Source organism: Acanthochromis polyacanthus, chromosome 1, assembly GCF_021347895.1.
Source record: "Acanthochromis polyacanthus isolate Apoly-LR-REF ecotype Palm Island chromosome 1, KAUST_Apoly_ChrSc, whole genome shotgun sequence".
NCBI lineage: Eukaryota > Metazoa > Chordata > Actinopteri > Pomacentridae > Acanthochromis > Acanthochromis polyacanthus.
The window spans coordinates 46,401,109-46,420,912 of record NC_067113.1 but is presented as its reverse complement, the minus strand read 5'-3'; the positions used below and the strand labels follow the sequence as shown (position 1 = coordinate 46,420,912).

Here is a 19,804-nt window from a genome sequence, read left to right as displayed (position 1 = left end):
TTGAACAAATGTAGTCCACCTGTGTAGTCAGACCATTCTTTAGCTGTGTAGAATGGTCTGACTGCACTTCATTATTATTTTGCTTTTGGGGCAAAGAAAACTCCAGCTTGATTGCATTTCTTTAAACAAATAATAATGATGTTGATTGAGTATAAGAAATGGTGTCCCCTCAAAATAGTGACAGGTGAATTGTTTTGGTGGTAAATTTGCATGCAGGGATGCAGGCGCTTTGATTAAAGTGACTAATTCGCCTGAAATCGCTGGCAGAACAGCTTTAAAGCACAACATTTTCAGTGTGTTAGATTGCTTTTTCAGAAGTTGCTGTTGTTGTTTGATGCAATAAAGGGGATTTTTAAAGATGAAGATAGTGGAAGGGGAGGAGAAATCTGCCTGAAATACATGGCCAATGGTAAGCTTAAACCAACAGTCTACATCTATCTGGTGGGTCAGACTAACACATGGAGACTTAAATATTCATACAGCAATTCATTTTAGGAGAAGAAGAAGACATCTTACACCTAGTTGTTACACTTTAAAGCACAAAAAAACATTTGCATAGTCCTAGATTTGATATTTTTCAATGAGGAACAAAGAGTCCATGAGTTTTAATGTGTCTTAATATCACTGCAGGAGATCTTAGTTCAATATGACCGCATTTGCTGTGGTGATAATTGACAACATATGTTCTCAGAATTAGCTCACTTCCTATAGGTGGCATGTTTAGACAGTGTGCAATACGGTGATGCTCATTTATCCTGAATCACTCATGACATAAAAGTTCAAATCTTATAAATAAAGAACCAAAAATATCTACTAGGAGTTAAAATCTTCCTATGAAAGCTACGTTTTTCTAATTCAGGAAATAATGCATATCTACAAATGATGCACAAATGACAGCTACTGAGGTACTTGTCCTTAAGTATTTCCCTTTCCTGATGCTTCAGCTGCACTACAGTTCAGAGAGACGTCTGACACTGCAGTCAGTTCTGTGTTTACATCGATGGATTCTGTCTGATTGAATTGCGTGTTTACAGATTGAAACATTACAGAGGACTTTAATAAGCCTCTGGTGTTTCCTCATTGCAAATTTATGAAATTTCAGAGATTTATTTATGATAGCGTCTCCTCAGTTCCTCGCTCCGTGCTTTTTATCGAGTCCTTCATTTATAATCGCTTGTGGGCGGATTGAGAAGGGGGTGGCAATGATGTTTCTGCTTTTAGTTGTATTTAGCAATTTGTGTTAGATTCTATTTGTAGGCAAAGTCCGATTGATTGACTTCTGTTTCATCATTTATTGCTACACTACAGCTAGAACAAGACAGTAGCTGTAATTTCGCAAATAAGTTGCAGAGGAAAAATTGGTTTGCCCAATTCCTGATAAAATATATCGATGCTTGATGTTTTTGCTGAAGCCATGTAGTGTTCAATAAGTCAAACAGTGTCAGGATAGAAAATCAGCCAAGTTGTTCAGGAGGCATTTGGCAGGGGAAAAGTCAAACATCTTTACAGTGAAGACAAACTGATATCTTTTGGATGCTAGTAAAGAACATTGATTTTTAAAACATGAAAACATCTTTATTCATTTATATGTAGCTGTGTGATTTGAAACACCATTTTAGGACTCCTGGCTGGCCTGAGTTACTTGTTAATATGGATATTTTTTGCAGCGTGCTTCACCTCCAACAGAACAAGACATAGATGAGAACAGGCTTCTGGGATATGACTGACGGTTGCTCTCAGCCAACCAGAGCAGGGATGCTGCGAGCAGCTCGCCTGCTTCTCTGACGCTATTGGCTGTCCTCTGGAGAGTCAGGGTTTGTTCTAATATTAATGACTGCTGAGGAGACGGCGGCGCATCTATGTGGTCCGCCTGACACTTGATCGAGGGGAGAGATGCGCCCTAAACAGCCGCTGTAGAGACTGGAAAGGGAAGGGCAACCGGAACGCGTGAATCTTTCTTCGTACTTTAGCCAACAAAGCTGCGGGTTTTTTGGGACTTGGCGGTTTTGATCTCCCCTCATGCAGAAGCTCGTGTGCATTTTCCCCATTGGAAGATAAACCAGAACTGATTTCGCGTCAACTGCGTGAAAATAAGAAGACCACACATTGTTGACTGGCTTTATGTTGTGCGCTGGGGCTCTTACTCGGCACCGGAGCGGCGCACTTGATGGGAATAGACGTCACATACAGCTTCGATGATGATTACATCGGGTAAGTTTACTCTGTTTACTTGTCTATTGTGTGTCTGCCATTTGATCCATGTCGTGTGATTGCGTCTGCGGTTTTTCCAAGTTACAGAAAAACGCCGAAATCCGGCGAATCGGGGATGTTTCGCCGCACAAAATGGTCTTGTTGTTGGAATAACGGATCGGATCGCTTCCTAAACGGCGATCAGTCATGCGCGATCGCAGACATTAGGGACAAATATTGCAAGATAATTAGACTGATGACTGGCCTCGAACCCTCGCTTGACGTGGAGACATGCTTTTTATTTGCGCAACTATCCATGATGCGCTTTAACCGGAGCAGATCTGTGTTTGAGCACATTAGTGAAAAAAACAAACACGAGCGGTTTAAAAAAAGAAAAGAAATGTGTGGATGGATGATGGACTGGCAGTTTCGGTGTCCTGCTTAGTGAGCGCACATCAGACACGTCTCGAAGAAATCCACAGAATGGTGGCCACCCCACACCACCTCCTCCCTCCTCTCCCCTGTTAAACCTTCCTGTTGCAAACACAGAAGTCGATACCGACACACGAAAGTATGCTACGCATCCCTGTGGCTTTTGTGCGTGTTTTTTCCCCTCCAACCCACCACTAAAAAGGAACCTTTTGCACCGAACCGCCATATCGAACACATTTGCATCCAGGAGCTTCTGCGTAATTAACGCAGAAGCCTTTTTTTCTGAGCGCATCATCACTTCACCTGCTTGCACACCCACATATCCACAGATCCAGCTGGAGAAAGACAAAAAGAAAAAAGAGAGAAAGGGATGGCATTCACCAATCCCTTAACTGCATTGGGGCGTCTCTCTCCCCCCTTCTTCCTCCCTCTCTCACCCCCTCAAATTTCATCCCTCCCACCCTCCTCTCTCCTCTCCTCTCTGTCCAAAATGCATCCCATACAGCAGATGCATTACTCATGAATATTTCAAACCGATAAACAGATAATAGCTGATAACTCCAGATTTTTCCCCCCTTCACCGAGGGGGCTATCGAACCTGATTGCTGTAATCTTCTGTGCTGTGCATGGATGCATGCGGGTGTCCGCTTTTGCTTGTTTCCTGGTGATGGATACAATAGATTTTTGGCCTCCACAGTGCAGGAGTGACTCACCCGAAGCAGCTGCTCCATATGAAGCACAGTCAAATGCCACATGAGAGCCATCGTGCCCTCACATCAGACACCACGCCACGCTGGGGGAGAAAAATCTCAGCCCACACACACTCTGTATTGTTCCCACTTAGAATGATTCGACTACCTGCTGGTCCAGGCCAAAGCCATTTGCAGCTCATAATATCCCTGCACATCCTTGAGAGCAAGTATTTATGATTTCATGTCCTGGACACTTTGTGAAGCTCAGGATCACACAGTCTACAGTGGTGATAAGGAAAAAAACAACAACTGTAAAGCAAAGCAGTAATGGGTTGCTTCATTAATTTGGGCACATTTGTTCAAAACAAATCGATATTACATGTCCACAACAAGTCATACGCTTAAAGTGAGTGGCTTTGCGAATTGCCTATTGATCTGCGTGTGAAACGGTAAGAAACAGAGGCGGGGTGGGAAAGGTATTGTGCCTGCAGTGGCCTTGTGGAGGCTCTGAGAGCATGATAGGCAGCACGGTGTGGGTGTTCCATATTAATTTCTCTATAGGCAGAGGGCAGCAGGTTCCTGTGAGGTGAGAGGATGTGTGGGTGCCAAACACTACTACTGGTTCAAAGTGGAGCTGAGGAAGCCTGTGCTGTGCTGTAGTGCCACCAAATCGGAATTAATCTCGAGATTTATTTATTTTTCTTCTATGATGGTGGTAACGAGACGCCCAAGGATCTATCGGGACTCCTGAGTGAAATGCATGTAAACATATTCACAAAGACGGCTGCAGGGGATCAGTCTGTGCAGCCAAGCATTGGTTCTCTGATAGCATCCTGTTCCCAAACAAACACAGGCAACCATTAAAATGGAATAAGCAGAGACAGAGGGCAGAAAAGACAACACACAGGGAGAGACAGGAAGAGAATGATGTGCGTGTTTTGTTGTGGATCCAGTAGACGGACTGTGTCGGACCCAAATTACGTGGAAAGAGACAGAAACAAAGACGGGCTGAGGATCAAAAGATGGCTTGATGGCAACATCCATGGCATTTTGGTGTTCTCAGTTGATATCAAAGGTCAGATTGGGATGTGACATTTACTCGTGTGTTTGTATTTTAGGTGTTTAGCTTGCACACGTTTTCCAGTTTCGAGCGATGACACAAAGGTACGCGAAAAACTGAACAGCTAAATGTCAGGTGCTGGGAAAACAAAGAGGGATGCTGGTGCTGGAAATAAAATCAAAGCTATTAGCAGCTAATTAGTCTGCTCTTCTGTAGTTTCATATCAGAGCTGGACAGGACAGAGACATATGCCCATATTGCAGTTTCAAACATGAGCAGAGAAGAAGAAGGACATCTAAAGGGCCACTGCTGTGCCGTCCATCTGTTCTGCAATCACATTGATACATATAGGCTCTGGGAGCACTAATGAAAAGGTTGCTGATGCTGTATCATGAGACCAAACCTGCTTTTCATGTATTGATGAAGCTGCAGTGACTGATGAATGGCAATATGCACATAGATGGATGCATTTATATGCACGCATGCAGAGATAAGCGCATAAATGCAACATATACTACAGCAAGTAATTACTGCTGTCTGCAAATCAGATAGCCGGTGTGCTGCTGAGCCTCTGAATAGACACGGAGTCACAGTGCCATTTGAAAGCACCGTTATCTTTCATCTGTTTTAGCTGAGGAAGAGGAGCTGTGAATGAAAACAGAAAGAGAAAGCCCATATCAAGCCCCATGAAATCATAATAAAGAGGTCCAAGCCAGCGATAAATGCATTTCAGTGGCATATAATGATTGATTCCGTGTGCCGTAGGAACTTATTCCCTGCAGGCTTCTTGGCCCCTTGACCAGCCATATATTATTCATATAAATATAGATAGCTGCGCATCTTAGAGGCAGCACACATGCCACATTTGCACCTGCAGATTCAATTTGGCTCTGACTTTGAGGGATATGCCGCTGGCTCCATTCCCCCTGCCTGTCCCCCGCCTCACCACCATCCTCCCACCTCCCTCTTTCATTCTAGCTAGCAGCTATACATGGAACATTATGCAGATTTTTGTCAAGAGTGAGTGCGATTATGTTGGGGAGAAATGAGTGTTGGAATGTTCGCTACGCCTTTGACCTTATCAGCGGCAGCCTTAAGCTGGATACCTTGGCTTAATTTTAATAGATGCAGCACTATGCGAATTAGACAAGGGGACCTAGCTGTGCTCTTTCACTGTGCGGTGCGTTATGCATGCATTATGCGAATGAGCTGGCGCCTGTTTGAGTTTTTATGCTCTCTGCGAAGACACTGTTGGCTAAATTACGTGGGCACGCTCATGTCTGCAGAATGCATGGATCTTTTCGTGTGTTTGCATGTGTTCCCGTCTGCTGTGTGTCTACTCTGTGTGTGTGTGTGTGTGTGTGTGTGTATGTGTGTGAGGCAGGTGGCTATGCTATAGCGTTCAATAGTGCAGCATGTGTGTTCTCCCTCACTCAGCCCAAGGGCATGTCTTGTCCAGAAAAGAGCTGAAAACCCAGAGATGGGGGTCCTGTGGTTAATTTGGAACATTGATTTTACATTAGCAGTCGACTTGCCGCTGATTCATGGTCATACAAGTGCAGATGTAAGGGGAAAGGTTCCCATCTGGTCCCACATGGGTGCACACCGGCTCAGACACACATGCATACATACAGGAAGCTTCATTATGCATACACACATAGAGGTTCCCTTTAATGGACTCTCCCTTACCTTGGAGAAAGTATAATAGTAAATCAATGAGGTGAAGGGCAGAGGGAGGGACAGTAAAGACTTGCAGAGGCCTACAACCAGTATAGGGCTTACCTAGAATATATATCAGACATGGCTTGATTGACTGTGCTATGTGCTTATAGAATTGCTGTGTCTTGAAGCATTCCACTTGCTTTTTTATACCTTAAAATGAGCACTTAACTCTGACAAGATGTACCAAAAACACATATCCACAGCATTTTTATTCTGATTAATACAAAGTGACTTGAAGTTTGAAGAAATCAAAGTAATACTAGTCAGATATGTGCAGTAATAATATGCTCCAGCCTCCTGCAGCAGCTCAAAGACGGGAGTAGTAGGCTAACTGCTGATTCTAAACTGCTAAGAGGTGTGAATGAGTTTACCCCACTCAAGTCAGCTGTTACAGGCTTCAGCCCCCCCGTGACTCTCTAGAAGGGCTAAAGTGGCTATGGCTAATAATAAAAATGGAGAAAATGGTAGACATTAGGGGTTACCAGTCACTGAGCTATGAGTCAGAAGCAACTGGTGCAGGCATGGGCATTGGTAATTAGGAAGCAGGAGCTTCTAGACAGACAGTCAGACATGTATCCAGATGAGATGCCAGCTCCAGCAGGTCCTGGGAAGGCAATTAGGCCGACAGCAAACAAGCAACAGGACAGTCCAAGAAATCGAGACAGAAACCTGGACATGCTGGGAAACAAAATAAAATCCTGAGACTCTCTGTAGTCCATTGCTGGGGCGGATAATAATGCTAATAGGGAACATAAGGAGAAATATTCACCATAAGGGTTTGAAGAGCGGAGACAAAAGTGAGAAAGCAGGATGAAAAGGACAAGGTTTATTCGAAAAGTGATGTGGGGGATGCGTTACTGTGAGAAAAAAGCAAATGAGAGCGAACAGGGAGGGAGAAAAAAAGAGTAAGTGAGAAGGTGGTGACTTAAAGAAAGCCTTGCAAGGCTTATTACCAGTGGATCAAAATTCCCAGTGAACCCTTTCTACAATACAGAGGCTATTCTCCTGAAAGAGGAGGCAATTCGACTGCGCCCTACTTTCCACTTACGCCTGACCTTTATGTCTTCCACCCAGTTTTACCACAGTGAGTGTAATGTCTACCTCTCAGCAGATGCAATACTGCCTTGTTACCACTTAAACCGTGCAAGCCTCATAATCATCTCCCCACGGGCTCAATATGCTTCCCTCAAAACCCCACATCTGAATCTTAGAAATCTTCCCCTCTACGACCGCCATTCCCCACAAAACAATAACAGATGATTTGGTTTTTACCTGAACTGCGGGTCAACTTGGCTCCACGCAAAGCAACCAACCCGCGACAAAGCAATCACCTCTGCACGGCCGCTTCGCTAAACCCCATCCAAGCCCTGTGAAGCGAAGGTGGGAGGGGAGGATTTATAACTCATTTCAATAAACAGCATAAAACAAACAGTTCTGCCCGGCTGTTTGGCTGCCCAGATGACTTGAGTCAGGCTTTCCTGAATTAGCACTGCAGAGCCACCAGGACCAACACTTTCTGCCCCTACTGTGCACACTCATTAATTTAAAGTGGTCATATCTCACTGGTCTCTAATCAAACTGTATTTGTGCCATTACTGTCCGGAACAGCCACAGTGTTAGTATAATGGAGGTGGCCCGGTGGGATAGTAAGCGAGGTGTTGCCAAGATGTGAATGGAAAAGCTTTTCACCTTGACAGCGGGTGAACCTCTTAAATGTAGCCTCGTCCCAATTAGTCTGGTGCGTTTCCAGCAAGCAAATGATCTCAGAGAGGTGTAAAATGTGTAAAGTAACATTTATTTTGCACAACCAAATTCGTATTACAGACCAAAAAAAAAATAAAAAATTAGCACCAGGAAACAATACGCCAGCCAAAATGTGCAGCATTTTAATGAGGACAGATTCCTGGGTTTCCAGTCATGTCAAATGTCATTCTAATTAAGAGTGAAATCTGTGACTAACAAGGACTAAAGGCATACCAGTTTAGAATGGTGATGCAATGACACTGTCATTTCTGAACAGCTTCTCTGTTGGAATATGCCAATAAATATAGTGGCTCCCAATTTTCCTAATGGTGATGCAATGACACTTCCATTAAAAAAGTATTTTTTTTTCAAAACGCCTGCTTAAAAACAGGCATGGAAATCAATTTGACAAGTACATTTCCATCTACCTGATTTTGTGTGCTTGTCTAATTCATACAAAAGCAAACCTGAGGGTGAAAAACAACTATAAATATTGAAAAAAAAGTTTAATGTTGGCATTATGTAGAAGGTATTGCTAAAAATGGTCTATTTCTGTCACTATAAACCATGAAGTACATGATGCATGTGACTCAAACATCCACCGACGCTTCTGTTCTATTTGTGAAACTACAAATGGTGGCAAACAAATCTGAGTGGAGCGCTGAGACTGTAGCGCTTTTAGAATTAATACAAGAAGCAAACACAAATGCCGAACTTCAGTCATTTGTTTTTGTCAGTTTTCTGGGGGAAAAAAATTGAAAATCAGTTAAACTTTGCTTCCAATGTTGCGCAGAAAATATCTTCTAATTTTTCACAACGGCGCTGGATCAAATGGCTGTGAGTAATTTAAACAGAGCATTGTGTAGTGACAAACCCACAGATAATAAACACCTGACTCTGCAGCTGTCCTCGACTGCTGCACCGAGCATAAAACAGCAGACAAATAAAGTTTGCATCTACACGGTGAATATATTGAGCGTATTTAGCTTTCTAAAGAGCCAGATATTTTTCTCTGGAGCAGAAGCAGAAGCGCTAAACGGAGAGTGGATATTGGACTTGGATTCCTCAGGCGGATTGAAACACAACTCAGAATGAATGATAATGTTTCTCTGTATCTGCTGGACGTTTTAATAGGCAACTGTTTGCTATCAGCTTTTTCATTTAACTTTAAGACAAGTTTGTGTTAGTGTTGTGTTCACAGGCTTTATATTTTTGGAAGATGGAGGCATCCAATGGTGTGAATCCAATCCAGTGGTGGTGAACACAACTAAGTGTATTTCACACAGTGCTGAAACAAGTCAGATACAAGGAGCTTGTTTGCCATAATTTTCACAGCCTGGATTAACTCTGGTGCAAGTGAAAAGCCCACAGGCGAGACTGTCACCCTCCTACTGTAATAGAGCTGCTTTGGAGACCATGGCTTGAATGATCGTCCCCCTCCTCTCCTTTCCTTCCTCTGACACCTGGGAACTTGTGTTAGCTCCATGAGTGAACACCTTAGCCTGACCTATAAAAGCCTCTCTCGACAAATGTCAAGGCTTAGGCTTAATGTGTCAGTGCAGGTGGACATTAGGTTAAAGGAGATCCCATTTCGAGCTCTCCGCTTTGTATTGCCAGGTGTTGATTATATATCTCTGGATTTCCTGAAGCTTTTACACGCATAGATTACAGACATCCATCTTTGAATTCAATTTACTCCACAGCTTATTAACCACATTTCTCTTTGTTGTGTGGTTACCTAGCCACTTGATGCCAAAAGCACCACAACCTTTTCTTCTTTTGTGCTTGGAAAACCTTTTTTTCCTCCAATCTTTGTCTTATTTTTCCTGCTACATGCCTAGACCATGCTAAGATTAACATTCCCTGCAATGACAGCACTGTAAAGGTCACTGGAGGTTAATGCTTGACTACTGATACTATGTCAAGTTCCTCCTCTGGCGAGTCATTTTATCCTCCAGATCTCTTCCCTCCCCTCTGGCTTCGCCTCAATTACCAGTAACTGAGCAGTGGATTGTGGAGGAATTAGCTGTACATAGTAGCAGCGGGTGGATGTGTGTGTGGGTAGTGGGGATGCGGCTGGGTAACTTGACTGGACCTTTTACTAATAGGTTAGTACAAGTCTGCGTGGACTCCACAGTCGTAGCAGTCACGGTGCAGGGCCTCCGGAATACAGACTGCCTTTTCACCCGGCGCCACATAATGCAGTCGTACAATATCAATTTACGTGTTCAACCGCCTGTAGATTATTAGGATAGTTCACTTCTAATGATAAAGTTTGGTGGGGAAGTACACCTCAGAGTTTTAACCTTGAACGTGCTGAGATGCTGTAGCTAGGCCTTTAACAAACAGCCAAACAAGCCCGATGAAAGCTTTTCAATTTCCCTCTTTTGTTAACACATCTCGAGCTCTGTTCCTCTTGTCGTTTATGTTCCCCCCGTCCAGAACCATGCATCGTATTAACACTGTCTTACTACAGAGCTGTCTTGCCTCAGTTGTCTTCATCCCAGACTGTTTTATTATGTAACTGAGTCACCAAGGCGGTAAGTGTGCCTGAAGACCCAGTATATTTGCCACATCAGACACATCGCCACACTGGATGTCACTTCAGATTCAATCAGCTACTTTTCCCAATGTTTTCCTTCAACAGCCCTTCAATGGGACCTCAGCTAACCTCCAGGAAGCTTGAAATTCAACCTCATTTCTATAGATTTAACTCTAGCAGTACCATGTTTTTTTTAATGTGTAGATTAATTGATAATTAAATACTTAGCAGGGTCCCCAAGACTGAATTTAAAAGCATCAGCAGTAACTGTAATTTACACACAATTTGCCACAAACATATCTTAAAATCTATATTTGTCTAAACCACATGTTGGATTATCATTAATAGAATTTTATCCCCATTAATTAGCATGGAAATATGTTGCGCTTGCTGGCCGCTACATCGGCAAATTGTCCTGTAAAGCCTCCCTAATCCCATCCTTGATTTTCACCAATGTGGACAAGCAAGCATTAACATTAGCCAAACCGAATGGAATCTCTTTTCCCAATCTGTCTCCATTTGTAAAACCTCCTCGGCGTCCATGATGTCATCCTCACATCTATCCTTGAGCCTCGCCAAAATCTGGTGGAGGAATATTTGATGTAATGTGTGGTGAAAAACAACAGTGATTCTTCCTATCCTGCTGGCTGTTTAGAGACGTTCATTTCTGAGGGCTGCAAAGTCTCTGAGAGAAAATATTGAAAATCAATGAGTCCAAAAATGTCCCCACTGACACAATTAACAGCACTGGTAAAACAAAAGAACAGCACACTCTGTTCGAGCCACCTGCGGTGAATGCACAATAAAGCGAAGCAATAACAGTTAACCTGACCACATTACACTGCTGGTAATTGTGATTACTAAGGAGAAAAGCCAGAGCGAGCAGAGGTGAGACCTGAATGCTGTGGGCTGAATTACAGAGTGTGTCCTGTGCTTCCAGGGTGCGGATCAACTGCATAACCCACAATGAAGAGCCAGTGCTGAGGGAGAGAAGCTAAACCCTGTTTATCAGAACGCTAGGGGTGAAGCAGCTTATTAAAGTGCCAGGTGCTTTTGAAAAATAATATCCCCAACACCCCACCACCGTCCACCCCAGCGCCTCCCTCTCTTTCACCCGCTCTCTCCTCCAAACCTCCAGCCAAAAGGTTTGAGGAATGGACCCTTGGCTTGGCTTTGCCAGCGGGGCAAACTGCAGCATTTTCTGCAGCCTTCAGAAGTTCTTATTCATTTATTTATTTCTTTTTTTTCTTCCTCCACATCTCCCCTGTGGCCACTGAGGTGGAAACAGCGAGGGTGATGAAATGAAATCATTTCTCTCCTTTCTTGTTCTCACTTTCCCAGCCGCCGTCACACTTCTTCTCTTGATTCTTTCCATTTCATCCCCTGTCTCTTCTGACTTTTCCCTTGATGTGGTTCCCGATCTCTTGGCCCAAAAATATCAGAAGCACCATCAAACCTGTCTTGTTCAGTAAGAGGCAGTCACATACAACGGATTACATGGTACACTTCAACTGCCATTAGTCGTGGAAACTAATAATGCGATGCTACAAGAGAGACTATATATAAAAATAAAAGCAGATGCCTGACACACATGCTAGAGGATGCTTTGTATTTATATACTACTATTTCTAAATGATTTCCTCCTAAAAGGCAATATCATTTCATGTTTACTTGATACGATTAAAGGACACTTTAATAAATATTTGTTACTGGAAGGACCAAAAGAACAAAAAATATGGTCAGTGGTGGATTTGTTTGTCTTGTAATGTTTGTTTGAGCTTTTACGCTTAGATGTACTCTGTCTCATAACTGGGCTAATAACTATGAGCTATAAAACCGTGCATAAAATTCCCACAGTGTCACACTGTGTGCTATTGCAGAGACTTTCTGGCTTTTCGCTGATTGTCAGTGAAGCAAATATAAACATTTTTAATATTCCAAAAATATTTGCTGTGTATACACCCAAACCAAATGTGTTAACCTAATAAAATATGTTAACTGTGTTCTAGCCTTGAGCTTTCACTCAGTTCAAACTGAAATCATTCCATATTTATTAAATGCTGCACTATATTTCACCCATTCCTATTTTTTGAGGGTCTGAATAGGAAATTTATGCTGGATATAGTGCCCTCGAAAAAGTCAGGGGCATGGACTTTTTTGCTTACATTCCTATTAATTTCCACTGTAATAATAGTGGAAATTGCACTTGTGAGTGATGATGTAAAACGATGATTTACAGAGTTAAAGGCCGAGAGTCATTTCAGACATAGAGAATGTGTCATCTTGAACAATTCTTTAAATGCCGTTAAAAATGCTATTGTTATATGCAAACATGTGTGTCCAAAACTATAGAATAATGATGTGTTTTCTTCCCTTCAGGCATCTCTATGTGTGTTTTCCTTGTTAGTGAAGTCTGATAAACTGCACAACCTGCATTTCAACAAAAATGCTAAATTCTATTAGCATACAGATTTGCTGATTGCAAAAAAAAAAGATTAAATGCATCCCCACGTTAATGCATTTTATTTTTCTCAGCAGGTGCAAACTGCATCTGGGTCAAACGCTTAGTTTGCATGTATGGCCAAATGGTCTCTCTGTGTTGTGCATCGCCGCCTGCCCGTTTACTTGTTGCTATAGTGACATATTCCAGTGTCTTTAAGCAGCTTGCCCTAAAGGCTAATGCCTAAGCCCTAGGAAGTCTGCCATTTAAGAATTTTAATAAAGCCTCCCTTTTTAACCAATAATAGACTCACACTCCTAGCATCACGACTGAATGCCATAATGTAAGGGCACATGTGTTTTGTCCCCAGAATGAAGTCTAGAAGGTCAAGTAGATATAAATCCATTGTTCTATGTCTTGAAGGGAGCGTGTATAAATGTTAACATGCATCAGTGTGCCTATAACAAATGTCAATATGCCCAAATCCTTCTCTTATGACATTCCCTGACCACCTCCACTGCTGTGTAATACTCACACTGCTTCTCTCTGTCTTGTTTGTTTTTACACAGGTAGGAATGGACTGGGCTGTGGACTCTGGAAGCTGGTAAAGACAATCAATGAGGATAACCTGCATTAAAGAAAAAGCAGATTTTTCCATGGATACCTTTAATAAATCCTTCGAGGTGTAAAATCAGTCCATACTTTTTTCTTTTTTCTCCCTCCTTCCACCTTTTTTGACTGCAACCTTGGCCTCGAACCCTGACACCAGCACGCAGCGTTGAGTGATCGACCGTTACATTCAAGGGCGTCCACGCAGCAAGACAAAAACACCCAAGGGAACCCTGTGGTGTTGGTGGTGGTGGCAGGGGCTGCAGCAGTGGTGGTGGCAGGGGCGGTGAGTCAGTCGCCTCAGCAGCTGCAGCAAATGATTCATTATTTGTGAAGTTAACAGCTCTGACCACTTAATCTACAAGGACCAATTTCTAACTGGAGGGAATCGGTCCAATATGAAGGACGTATCATTTGTGGATCGTCTCTTTGTTGGCTTGGCCATGGCCTCTTTCGTCGTGGCCACCGAGGTGAGGCCTGACTGTCCAAAGCTCTGTGCATGCGAGATTAGACCCTGGTTTTCTCCCAGTTCGGTTTACATGGAGGCGCAGACAGTTGACTGTAATGACGTGGGACTCTTTAGTCTCCCTGAGAAATTACCGGTGGGCACGCAAGTACTATTACTGCAAACAAACAACGTCGCCAAAATTGACAAACCCTTGGATTACCTGGCCAATATCACAGAGATTGATTTATCGCAAAACAACTTATCCTCCATCAGCGACATCCATCTGGGGAACCTTCCTCAGCTGCTGTCCCTGCATTTGGAGGAGAACTGGATACGAGAGTTACCTGAACAGTGTTTGTCAGAGGTGGCTAACCTTCAGGAGCTCTACATGAATCACAATCTCATCTCATCAATTTCCCCGGTGGCTTTCCAGGGTCTCAGCAGCCTTGAGCGGCTCCACCTCAATTCAAACAAGCTGAAGGTTATCAAGAGAGAGTGGTTCGAACCCATGCCGAACCTGGAGATCCTAATGATTGGTGAGAATCCAGTTCTGTCTATTGATGATATGAACTTCAAACCTCTCAGTAACCTTCGCAGTCTCGTTCTCACCAGAATGAACTTGTCTCAGCTTCCTGATGATGCACTGGCCGGTCTCGATAACTTGGAGAGTATCTCTTTCTATGATAATATCTTCCCTGAGGTGCCTCACTCTGCCCTGAGAAATGTCAAAAATCTCAAGTTTTTGGATCTAAATAAAAACCCAATTGCGAGGATACAGAGAGGGGACTTTGTGGATATGCTCCATCTTAAAGAACTGGGGATTAATAGCATGCCAGAGCTAGTTTCCATTGACAGCTTTGCCCTTAATAACCTCCCTGAGCTCACCAAAATAGAAGCCACCAACAACCCTAAACTCTCTTATATCCATCCTAATGCTTTCTACAAACTGCCAAGGCTGGAAACCCTCATGCTAAATGGCAACGCTCTCAGTGCCCTCCACAGGATTACTGTCGAATCTCTCCCAAATCTCAGAGAGGTTAGCATGCACAGCAACCCCATCCGCTGTGACTGTGTGGTTCGCTGGATGAACATGAACAAGACCAACATTCGCTTCATGGAGCCTGATTCGCTGTACTGCGTAGAGCCTCCGGAGTACGAGGGCCAGCATGTCCGACAGGTGCACTTCAGGGAGATGATGGAGATCTGTCTGCCGCTGATATCTCCCGAAAGCATGCCGGGGCATATTAAAGCACAGAACGGGAGCTCCTTGTCACTCCATTGTCGGGCCTTCGCTGAACCAGAACCGGACATTTACTGGATCACGCCATCTGGCACCAGGGTCCTGCCAAACACCGTGTCCGACAAGTTCTACATGCACCCGGAGGGAACGTTTGACATCTATGATATAACAGAAAACGAGGCTGGTCTTTACACCTGTGTTGCTCATAATCTGGTCGGAGCTGACCTTAAATCTGTTTCCGTAGAAGTGAATGGATATTTTCCCCAACCTGCAAACGGGTCTCTGAATGTTGTCGTCAAAACCGTGGAGACGCACTCCATTCTGGTTTCCTGGAAGGCTGGCCCAGGCACCTTGGCCCCCAACATTAAATGGTACACCTCATCAGAAGCTAATCATCCCACCACGGCGTTCACCACCAGGGTTCCCTCTGACGTCCAGGTCTACAACCTCACCCATCTCAGCCCTGCCACTCAGTATAAAGTGTGTGTGGATATCCGCAGCATCCACTACAACCACGACACCAAATGCGTCAATGTCACAACTAAGGGATTAGAGCTGGCAGCCAAGGACACAGAAAAATGGGATGCGGCAGTAATCACTGTCTTTGGTGTGCTCTTGGCTGTGATTTCAGTGGCTTGCCTGCTTATTTATGTGTCTCTGAGGAACCACCACCTTTATGGGGATATAAGGAAATGCGACTCCAAAGCTTCTCTGACGCCAGTGGAAGCTACCGGTATGCACTCTTCTTTCTTTACAAAGCTGTGGGTTTCGGGTAAGGGACTGCCGAGCGGAGTGGAAGTGAGAGCCACAGTCATAAATGTATCTGACAATGCATTTTAAGAAGCGCAGCTTTGTAGAGCACCACACACCAACTACAGTGAATGGACAAGGCCACGGGCAGGGGCGGACGATGTTGTACTGTTTCAAAGGCATACGCATTCCTGGCCCCCAGCTCACATACACTGGCAACACTATTATTGGACTGGGAGCAGTTTAAAATAGACTACATGCTATCCCAGTTTCAACCCTAGTTGAAGTGATGGCTTTGTAACCGTTCCATCAAACCAAGCTAACATCAACAGGAGAAGGGGTATTTACTGCAAAATGATATATTTCAGTACCATTCATACAGAGATGCAGGCAGAGAAAAGAAAGTGAAGATGGTGATGATGATGATGATGATGATGATGATGGTCAACTCTCTTGTAATTGACTGTTAAATGTGTTCAGAGTTGTGGAACTGTCTGTGTGGTCCCAAGCAATACCGTCTGTGCTTTGTTAAACATCCATAGACGAGTTAGAGATCCAGTAATAACACCTGTCTATTATGGGAAGGGAGATTTAGTAGAGTAGACAAATAACAGTGACTATGGTGTAAGCCTTTTGATGAAATATACCCCCCTTTTTCTATTTAAAAATGGATTCTTGATTTTTCATGGAAATATTGTTATATATTCTATTATGTTGATGTAATGAAAAATCCTCTGTATGTGAACAGTTTAAATGGATTTTAAATTAAGGCAAGGAGCAGACTACTTTTGATTACAACGTCACATTAAGCTTAATGAAATTCAGCAACAAAATGGGTACCCAGAGAGGAGGTTTGCCAAATGGCTGTTTATGCTTTGTAGTTCTCATTGCAACGGTGACTGGGAAATAATGCGGACACATTGGACTAAAGCAAACACGGTTGATTAAAACTGAGGTGAGCGATGTGTTATCTCCTCGAGAAGTGGTTTGTTATGCCCTGGTAAGTGCCTACAACAAGAACTACATGAGGTAAACAGAAAAGAAACAGAGGAACTCCGTCAGCCACAGCAGAACATGGTCATGTCATCATCGCAGAATCACAAGCTATTCTCCAGTACTTTTAGTGGAAATACTTTCTCAGTATTTTTAGCATACATATTTTAAGAAAAAAACATTTCGTTGTTGCTTTGGGTGTAAAGTTAAAAAGCCATTTTTATATTAACTGTATTATATGTGATCAATGGGCACAACAGACTAATTAAGAAAAGCGCTGAGAAAAAAATAAATGTCATTGTTTCTTTTACAAACAATTGCCTACTTTCTCTCTTTTTTTTCTCATGTTTGTCATACATAACATTTTGCCATGATCTTGTGAAATGTGCCATGACTTTTATATGACATTTTAAGTGGAAGAATGTAAAACTAAATATTGATAAGTGGCACAGTGTAGAAAAAAAGGTCCTTTGAGGCAGACCACAGGGGTGAAGTAAAGGGACTCCAGCTGAATGGTTGAATGGTCGTCCTAACCCTGGGAAGAAGTGGGAAAAAAAAAACAGCAACAAAAGAACAGAACTCATTAGCCGCCTCATTAAGAACATGTTCGTCCTTCAGCTGGTCTGAATACAGTCACTGTGCTACAGCTGCTACTGCTCGTGCTCAGACGGGGACACAACGTCCCTGCAACACAGAGATGGAGTACAGTACGGGAAAGTCATGCGGGCTGCTGGGATAGAGCTGAGCCCGAGCTTCAGGACTCACATTTTATTTGCCTTACTGAATTATCCAGCATTTCACATGAGAAAGCCGAGCATGATGAATAGTTGTCAGAGGCGGAGTGACATGGCGGATTTATCAAACGGGGCCTAACACTCATACATCAGGCCAGCCTTCAGCACCACGGACAGAGGCTTTTAGAGCCGAGCCATCTGTCAAAGACAAAGGGAGTTAAAATATGACACGGCGCGCTCCTCAGGTAACGCTCGGGTCACACCGAGTCTGTCTCTCTGCAAACATAGGCACAAATACAGATGCAAAAAAAAAGAAGAAGAAGCCTGGCAGAGCTGAGAACCCACACAGCTGTATGCTAGTATGTAAAAACATAAATTCAAGGTCACTCGTGAACACAAAGAGACTCTAGAAGGAGACAAAAGCACATTAACACACACACTCGATTACCGAATCAACCGACGTTTCACAGAGCTTCAGTCGTGCTGCGAGAAACGCAACACGACAGCCAAAGAAGCCGCTAAATGAGTTCACCGACCAAACATGTTCCCTTGAGATTAAAGCAGCTCATGGATATTAGCCATATTGTTCTTGATTTTTATTACTATTATTATTTTCCTCACAACTCATGATTTGATTACATACTTGAGTGAATAAGCTGAATGTTATCCGCAAACTCATCTCTCCTGCTGTCTGTCCCAATCTCATGCATTTCCACGATCGCTTTGTTTTCCTTTTCTCTCCTCCAGCCTTTGACACTTCCCCCCCCTTCCTTCCAAACACAGAAATATGAGTTTGAGAGATAGCTTTTATTTCTTTGTCTGAATTTGTACATTCAAAGCAACCTATATTAGAAAAAAAAGAAAAACCCTCTGGATTTAACTTAAATCCCACATGAAAAGAACCAGTGAGCTGTCACCATTTAATCCGCAGTGAGGAAGGAGAAATTATGTTTCTCGCTGAATCTTCAAATATTTCAAATATTAAAACCACCTTGTTCTATTCAACAAAAAAAGCCATCTGCACTGGGGCAGATATTAAAGCATTCTCGGTGAAGGCTTATAGATGGGTTGTTCCTACTGCTTACATATTCATTTTAATTTTGCGAGGATCATTGTCAGGCAGCCTGAGATTTGATGGTGCAATCCCGCGGTGGGAGGTGCAAGTTCAATAGCATATTTATTTATTTCATTTTTTAACACGAGGCAACCATTAAGTCAGTGGCTGGCAGGTAATTTTCACTTTTATGTGATTACATGAAATAAATGTAAAAAATATGGAGTGCAGGAAGTGTGAATTTGTGAGCCTGGTTAGATTTTATAGAATTATTCAGTTGATTCACGCCTGCTGCTGTAACAGTGCGCATACAGGAACTCTTGACAATCAATATCCCTCAAGCATGCAGGAAGGTACTATTTAAACACTAACAGTTCTCCAAATACCTCATATTTATACTAGTTTTATTCAGAAAACAGCCCGAATAAATCTTTTTTTTCTTATTTGATCGCTGAAATGAAATATTTAATCTCCCTTCTATCTGAGATAAGATTAAAAAACAGAAACCTACAACACTGCAAGGGCTGCAGAAAAGCAAAGAGCGCTCACGCTGCTAAAGGCACTTTTATATGTTTGAATTATCAGCTTATTAAAGTTACAAACTTCCACATAGGTCAGCCGGTGTAGCTACAGGCAGCCACATTCCAATGAAAAGTGAAATGTCAACATGCATTTACAATCCTGCTGCTAACACGATATTTAATGCCACTGCTTGCTTTTAAGAGGCCTTTATGGGCTGCTATTGGAGAAACAACCAGATGACCTATGGAGTGCAATAACGAAGCACTGATTGCTTTCATGACAGAGTAAAAATGCCTCCGGAGTCATGTGGGTTCACACATTTGGATTTTTGACCCTTTTATTAATTAAACATGAGTTTTGCAGCAGCAGCGGTATAAATTGTTTCATGTCTCGGAGTCTTTTTCATGTGTTTACACCCACGTTGACACTAATGCCAGTGACAGGTGGATTCTTCATCCGCACCATGTATCTTCAGCGGGCCAGAATTTGTCCACTACAGCGCTATTGTGAACATGGCGATGCTGTGTATTTCCTGAAAAGTAGAGACAGAATGTCGCAACAGATTTGCCACGACTCGTCAAAGAGCGAGTAGTCAAAAGACATTTGTGTGTGCGCATTTCTGCTCTGCTCTGC

General features: G+C 43.0%; 1 protein-coding gene across 1 annotated transcript; it reads left to right on the top strand.

The window, feature by feature from the left end:
• Positions 1 to 1,814: 1,814 nt before the first annotated feature.
• LOC110968802 (leucine-rich repeat neuronal protein 3) lies at positions 1,815 to 17,178 on the top strand. Its single transcript, XM_022218783.2, has 2 exons — positions 1,815 to 2,211; positions 13,391 to 17,178. The coding sequence occupies exon 2, from the start codon at positions 13,829 to 13,831 to the stop codon at positions 15,956 to 15,958; it is 2,130 nt and encodes a 709-aa protein (XP_022074475.1). The 5' UTR covers positions 1,815 to 2,211; positions 13,391 to 13,828; the 3' UTR covers positions 15,959 to 17,178.
• Positions 17,179 to 19,804: the final 2,626 nt, after the last annotated feature.

Excerpts from the sequence above, each read along its gene's own strand:
- LOC110968802 (XM_022218783.2), top strand. The coding sequence starts at position 13,829 with ATGAAGGACGTATCATTTGTGGATCGTCTCTTTGTTGGCTTGGCCATG.